The following is a 7,369-nucleotide window of genomic DNA, read 5'->3' on the forward strand; positions in this document are numbered from 1 at the left end:
TGAGCACATGTGTGCCCAGGCAGATTCCAGTGCAACAGGAAAATGCCTGGTTTGCTACACTCTTCTTCTCTTAACTAGTCACCCTCTTTCCCCACTGTGCCAAGTTTGACTCATTGCCCTAACCCCCGAGCCACTCCCTGGAGGCCTTGTTCCCTGTGGCTTTCAAAGTCACAACGGTGTGGCAGAGTGCACCTCAGGGGTAGACTCCCATCTAAATACCTTGGCAAGTTGAGGCCAGGCCTCTGTTTAATCATTCTATATTAATACAGAAACAGGAAAGGGCTAAATCGCGAAAGCACAGTGCTTAGTACCTGGCTTCAGCATGCAGAGCTCAGCAGCCCTGGGCAGGTCAGAACAGTTTCTTTTTTTTTTTTTTTTGTATTAAAGATATTTTATTTATTCTATGTGTATGAATACACTGTAGCTGTACAGATGGCCGTGAGCCATCATGAGTGTGGCTGCTGGGAATTGAACTCAGGACCTCTGCCGGCTTGCTCTCTCAGGCGTAATTCCCTGTAGCTGTCTTCAGACGCACCAGAAGAAGGCATCAGATCTTATTACGGGTGGTTGTGAGCCACCACGTGGGTTGCTGGGATTTGAACTCAGGACCTTCAGGAGAGGGAGAGCAGTCAGTGCTCATACCTGCTGAGCCATCTTGCCAGCCCCGGAACGGTTTCTTATCAGTTCAAATGTTCTAATCACCTCATCCCTGAGTGTATGAGGATCAAATGGGACCAAGGGTTCCCAAGGGCTTTTCAACCACAGAATGTAATCCATAGGAACCAATATTGTCATTTTAACTGGGTGGGGCAAGATGCTCTGACACGCTGCTCTGCAAACACTGAGGTCCTGAGCCTACTCAGCTGTGAATAAAACGGGGGCCAGGGCAGAAAGTCTGACAGTGGCAGACTCACAGTCTCTTCCAGCCCAAACCACAACCTGATCCCAATTCCTATCCCAGCCCTCAGGCTCAGGCCCCGCACTAGCCCAAAACTGATGGAGAACTCAAATCCAGCCTGGTCCTGACTAGCCATAGACACCGAGGTTCTTGGTAGAGAGTATCCCAGGACAGTGGACCCACACCTCAGAGCCCCTCCCTTCCTTTTTCCAAAATGCAGTGGTGGTAATGGAGGTAGCGTTGTCATGGCAGCAGTAATGGTAGTCTGGCAGCCTAGAGGGGCCTCTCCATTCTTTATTCAGTCCCAATAAGTTAAAGGGTGAGGGGGAGACAGGGCCTTCTAGGTGAGGATGCTGCTGACAGATGGTAGCATCTCAGCCAGACGCTCCCCGATGCCCTCTTCTTGGCACAGCGAGTTGCCCTGCAGGTTGAGGAGGACTAGCCTGGGGCAGGAGGCAAGAGACTGAAGTGCTGCAGACTGTTGGAGGCCTTGGGCGGTAGAGTCAAGGAAAGCTCAGTAGCTCTACCCCACCCATGGTCTGCTACTGGACACCCCAGAGCCGGAAGCTGCTGCTTGGAAGCAAGTCTGATGGTATCTTACGCACTTCCCTGTGGAAAAGCAAGCCCTTGGCGGAGACTGTAGAATGTCTGGCTGAAGGGGAACTGGGGGGTGGGAAGCAAGCAGGACTTCGTGGGATCATAGAGGTGGAGAGGGCTGTCAAGTGTCTCTTGGCATTTATAAGTGGCCATGTGGAAATGTGGGTCAAAGATGCTCCAGCCCTCCAATTTCAAGAGGGATCAAAGAATTTTTTAAAAATATGGAACTTCCTGATTTCTAGACTACTCTGTGGTTCCTAAGAATCTCCACAGGCTGCCTGTCTGTGAACTTTGGCTTGTGAAATCACACTTTACAGAACTCCAGAGTAAAAGTTAATAATAGTCACAGTTAGCCTCAGGCTATCATCTCCCCTCAGCTCGCCCTGCCCAAGCCCTGTTTCCTGTCCTGCCTTGAGATGACCCTGTCTGTGTGTGTGGCTCGTCCCCCTGCAGCCTGCTCCTTGCCCTATGAGCTGTCTGCTGTCTGTGTCTGTGGCTTGTCCCCCTGCAGCCTGCTCCTTGCCCTAGAAGGTGCCTGCAAAGTAAACTGAAGGGAGGATACGGTTATTGCATAGTAACAGCTCCTGCAGCCGGGGAAGGTTAGCCACACCATCCAAGTTCTCCAGGACATTATCACTGGCCTGCAGCACCTGAGGAGCAGGGAGATGAGGAAGCACAAGGTCAAACAGGCAGCCTGGGACCATGGAGGAGCCCAGAGTGAACAGTTTAGGTGTGTGAAAAAGTTCACAGGGCCAGCCTGTGTAGTCAGGGGGGTGGCAAAGCGGTTACCTGCAGGGGTCAGAGGTCAGGAGGTCCTGCGATAACATAGGCAAACCATAGGAGCACCCCAGACAGAATGGGGGGGATGGATACTTTACCTCAAGACAGCGCAGAGCAGCCAGGGCTGGGGGCAAGACTCGGAGGCGATTATGGGACAGGTCGAGATGAGTGACCAAGAGCAGTTGTTCCAGGTGGCAGAGCACTGTGAGATCCTAGGAGTGGGGAGAGGGGTGAAACACTCAGGAGAGCTAGGACATCTTTAGCCACCTGCTCTGTGTTCCCTACGGACCTTACAAGACCCTTGTTAGAGACTAGCTGCGTGTAAGAAACAAATAGCCCGGTGTACAGGAGTATGTGCTATGTCAGGGACAGGGGACAGACAGATGGTTACAGAGGGGTAGCTAGTGAGAGGAGACGGGGAGAGGAAACCTCAAGTGTGGAACAGAGGAGACTGCCATGTCCTACAGCAAACAGAAAGCTAGGAGTGGGCCTGTTGGGCTGCAGTGACAATGCAACATGGATTTAAGATGACTAGAAACATAAAAAGCAGAGCCTGGACAGCTTTCAGAAATCTCTAGAAACGATTTGGGATTTAGGTTCTGGGGGCCCGATCCAGTGTGAGAAGCATAGGAATGCACAAATGGGTGTTTGTTTTTTTTTTTTTTAAATTTTGTTTTCAGCACTGGGAATTGAACCCAGGGCCTTACCAATGAGCTATACATTCCTAGTCCAGCTTTGAGGGTTCAGGATTTAAAACCAGGGAACAAGCAGGATGAAGAACTGACTGACAGGAAGCAAGACCTAACAAAGGAGGAGGCTAAAAGAAAGATGGTAGAGGCCGGGCGGTGGTGGCGCACACCTTTAATCCCAGCACTTGGGAGGCAGAGGCAGGTGGATTTCTGAGTTCGAGGCCAGCCTGGTCTACAGAGTGAGTTCCAGGACAGCCAAGGCTATACAGAGAAACCCTGTCTTGAAAAACCAAAAAAAAAAAAAAAAAGAAAGAAAGATGGTAGAGTCAACCTGGTGGGGAAGATAGCAGGAGGAAAGAGCCCAGGGAAGGAGCCCATGTTGAGCCCATACCTTGTGAGCCAAGTGCAGCACACGCACATCAGCATATTCCATCTTGAGAACACTGTTTTCCAGCAAGAACTTGCTGCGCAGGTCATCCAAGTAGGATGCTCTCATTGGGTCCACAGCCTAGTGAGGAAGAAGCAGGCAGTTATGGGGGTCGCCTGCCTTCTAATGGCCCACTGGGCCTCCCCTGGCCTGTCCTCCCCGAGGCCCAACTTGCTTTGAGGGTACTGAAGTACTGTAGTGTTTCTTTCTCATAGAGAAGGGGGTCCAGTGCCCTCATCAGCAGGATGATGGTCAGTAGGCACCCTAGGGAGAAGGTGGAGAAAGGTTTACTGTCTCTTGAGACCCCTGCTCAGGGAGGTTCCCTGGACAGGCTTTCTCGGTGTGGTTCTTGGGAGCTGGTTCAGGGGAGGTTCTCACATTTATTCTCAGGCTCCAGCTCCTGCAGCTCCTTACAGGATTCAAGCTCAGACTGTAGCACTGTAGACTTCTCCACAGAGAGCTCACACCTGAGAGCAGGAAGGTTAGGGAAGGCATGTTGCCCACAACCCAGAGTTCTAAGCCATCCTCCTTCCCCCAGGCTCATGCCTCCTGCCCCAACTGCCTTGTGTTTTGAACTCTCTTTGCCCATGGGCTCCTTGTCATCACCTGAACAGCTGTTCATCAGTGGCTGAGTCTCGGCACCAGCACTCCTGATGGCCTAGGGGAAGAAAGTTAAGTAGTAGGATGGGACACTGTGGGGAGTGGAGAGAGAAGGCTGGGGAACTGGCGAGGTGCGGGGAGCTTTAGACAGCATCACCTTTTAAGAGCACACACTCCTTCTGGGCATCACTTCCTGTCCAGATGACACGAAACGTGTGCTGGGGCAAGTGGTCACTGAGAGAGGCAGCGGGCAGGTCACAGAGCTGAGAGCACGGGGTCAAGGAAATGCGCTACCTCACTGCGTTTTGGACTGTCCCACCCTAGTCCTGCCCCAGGCCCTCATTTCTGCCCCAGCAATCCTGGGATACCCAGACATGACTGGCCCGGTTCCTGCCATCTGGAGTCCGCCACTCCACACTCAAAGGTGCCTCGTCAACCATGAGTAGCAAGGTCCCCATCTTGGAGCCCACCTGCCACAGGGAACAAAGACAACGTATTAGCTCTAGCAGCTTCAGGTTCAGGGTCTCATGATGCCCTTAATAAAATCACTTGACTCACTATCAGGGGACGAGAAAAGCAGACTGACAGACAGGCCTCTTCCCGGCTCACGTGCAAGCAGCACAGAACATCGTGGGGCTCCGCTGGGGAGAGAGACAGCTTGGTTTGCCTTAAATCTTCTTTGTTTCTTTTGAAGTCTCAAACATCCTGCCCTTTCCCCACGGCTTACCCCGACCCAGGAGCCAGCGGTGATAGAACCAGGCACTCTGATCATTGGGATCAGTAAAGAAGGCATTTTGCACCAACTCCAGCTCTGTGGGGGTCAGGAAGGTATGGGGTTGCATCAGCACAGTAGGATCCTAGACATTCCAACAGCTCTCCAGCCCAAGTCTCACTTGTACCCCGGCCTTACACAGGAACTGTATATGTCAGTAAGAAGCAGGAGCTCAATAAGGTGGTTCAGAGCAGGGTTAGACAGGCATCAGGACTGGGGTGGCCCTGAGGAATCCTTGGCAGGATCCTCTAGGCCACTGATCCTCAACCTTCCTAATGCTGTGACCCCTTAATACAGTTCCTCATGTTGTGGCGAATCCCAACCATAAAATTATTCTTGTTGCTACTTCTTAACTGTAATTTTGTTACTGCTATGAGTCATAATGTAAATAGCTGATATTTCCTATGGTCTTAGGGGATCTCTGTGAAAAGGATTGGTCAACTCCCAAAAGGGTTGCAATCCACAGGCTGAGAATTGCTGGTCTAGGCCCACTTACCTCTTAGCAGTACATTTTCGGGGAGCCGTCCCCTGGGGCCAGAGTCTGGCTGGGGGTGCAGCTGGGGCAAGAGGCAGGAGCGATAATGCCAGGAAGAATAGTTGGAGAAGTTCCGGGTTATGAGGCTGTCAGTGAAGGCTAGTTCCTCTGCGGGGGCGACGGCAGCCTGTGCAGCTACAAATCGCCGATAGTCCCAGCAATGAACTATGGAGGTTGAGGGAGGGAGCCTATCTCAGAAGCAGGACAAAGAGGAGCTATGGAACTGATGGCCCCCAGAATTCCCTCAGAGAGCCCTAGTAATTCCTTGATGCAAACTACACAGACTGCATCTGGCTCTGCCATCCCTTTCAGCACTACCAAAGTGAATGCTGAGGCAGGAACCTGCATAGTCCTCCCCACTCTGAGGACCCAGTACCAGGATGTGGGACCCACGAGGTTTCCGTGGACACGTACAGTTCCGTTCATCGGCCTCAAGGAAGCGAGCACACAGCTCCAGCTCCCGGGCCCAGTTGGGCTCAGGCAGGCGGCTCAGCAGCCAGCAACGGTGGTGCCAAGTGCCGTAGGACTTAGGGTTCACACGCAGACAGCTCTCTAGGAAGCCTAGTTCTGCCTTCACAAGTGCAGCCAACTCCTCAGGGGACCTGTACCCCAAGAGAAAGGGGGAGTTGGAGCCTTCCAACACCCAACCCCACCTTCTCTCTTCTTGTATCTGGTCCCCCTACTACTCCACCTCTATGCCCAGCTACTCCAGTCCTCCTCCAGTTCTGCACCCAGGCAGGGCCAGGGCAAAGACCTGAACTACTACAACTACTACATACTTCTGGGTTTCTAGCTGCTGGAGCACTTCTCTGCGACAGTTCCAGAGGGTGGCAAAATCAGGGTTGGCTCCCAGAATCTGGCTCGTCAGTTCTAGCACTGATTCATCCAGCTCGCCAGCCTGCCGCTGAGAAGACAGGTTATAGGGTCAGAGACCACAGCATTTTCCCAGCTCTAGGCCAAACATTCTAAACTCTGAACCAGTTAATAGTGGCACTACTCGACAGGTACTGTGCAAAACCTTGCACAGCCTAACAGGTGTTTTCTCACTTAATCTTTGCAATACTCTTACACAGGATGTGCAGTCATTAGCTCCACTTTACAGATGAACAAACCGATGAAGACAATTTCAGCGACTCCGCACAAAGCAATACAGCAACAACAGACAGAATCAAGATTTAGATCCCTGCAGTGTGACTCTAGGGTCAAGCTTTTTTGGTCTATGTGTTATAATTGGGGATTGGAACTACCTCTAAGGACCCCACCTTCTGGAAGACAGCTTGAGTGGCTGACTGGTAGAGCTTTAGCTTCTGCTCTCGTTCTAGCCTCTTGGCCTCTGCCTGCTCTTCGGACGTCTTCACCTTCAGGCGCCCATGCTACCAGGGATATGAGGATAGGAGGATGTGAACGAACGCAGGTTGCCTTGCAAGGGCAGACTTACAGAAGCCCCGTCAAGAGAGCCACGTGGGATGAGGGCATAGGCATGCAGGAGCAAGGGACTGAGCTCAGGGTTCTCACCATGGTTTCGGCTCAGCGTTGGGGACAGGGGAGGGGTCCAGAGGTAGCCCGTTCAGTCTGCGGAGAGAGACGTCAATCACAGAACCCCGCCCCCACAGCCCCGCCCCCACGTGTTTCCCGGAAGCTGCCAGCAGGCCCAGGCTAAGGATCCCCTGTGTAAAAGGGGGCCGGCGGCTGGCACTGTGAGGTCTGTAGGAAGCGCTCACCACAACCCCGGCCTCGGATCCCACAGATCTTTCCGAAGCCCCACACGCCAGGGCCGCCAGGACCGCCAGGGCAGAGGCAAACGCCGCGGCGGGGGAGAGCAGTGCTCGCCCGCCCGTCCCGCGGACCCTTGCACCCCCTCTCCACGGGCGAACCCACCTGCTCAGGGAGGAGGTGCCAAGACGTGCAACTCCAGCCGCCACCGAGTCCCAGCGTGGCTAGAGCGGCTCCGTGCCGCGTGAGGTGCGGAGACGAGGCGCTGCGCCCCCTGCAGGCTTGGCGAGGGAGCTGCGTGTGTGTCAGTCAACAAGTTTCTGTTAGAGCATAGGGGTGTGTGTGTGTGTGTGTGTGT

At 53.3% G+C, this 7,369-nt stretch overlaps 1 protein-coding gene across 2 annotated transcripts; it reads right to left on the reverse strand.

Moving 5' to 3' along the window:
- Positions 1–1,159: 1,159 nt before the first annotated feature.
- On the reverse strand, positions 1,160–7,249 carry Rabggta (Rab geranylgeranyltransferase subunit alpha). 2 transcript variants are annotated; one of them, XM_031362378.1, is made up of 17 exons: positions 7,177–7,249; positions 6,814–6,870; positions 6,561–6,671; positions 6,078–6,202; positions 5,713–5,900; positions 5,260–5,463; positions 4,719–4,802; positions 4,550–4,632; positions 4,360–4,461; positions 4,149–4,254; positions 3,998–4,049; positions 3,770–3,858; positions 3,567–3,655; positions 3,356–3,472; positions 2,374–2,487; positions 2,058–2,145; positions 1,160–1,387 (listed from the first exon to the last, which is right to left on the reverse strand). In XM_031362378.1, exons 2-17 carry the CDS (start codon positions 6,814–6,816, stop codon positions 1,239–1,241), a joined length of 1,704 nt encoding a protein of 567 aa, XP_031218238.1. In that variant the 5' UTR covers positions 6,817–6,870; positions 7,177–7,249; the 3' UTR covers positions 1,160–1,238. The 2 variants fall into 2 exon arrangements, with proteins under 2 accessions (XP_031218238.1, XP_031218239.1); XM_031362379.1 differs by lacking the exon at positions 7,177–7,249 and adding an exon at positions 7,020–7,166.
- Positions 7,250–7,369: the final 120 nt, after the last annotated feature.

Source organism: Mastomys coucha, unplaced genomic scaffold (genome assembly GCF_008632895.1).
Source record: "Mastomys coucha isolate ucsf_1 unplaced genomic scaffold, UCSF_Mcou_1 pScaffold9, whole genome shotgun sequence".
Classification (NCBI taxonomy): domain Eukaryota; kingdom Metazoa; phylum Chordata; class Mammalia; order Rodentia; family Muridae; genus Mastomys; species Mastomys coucha.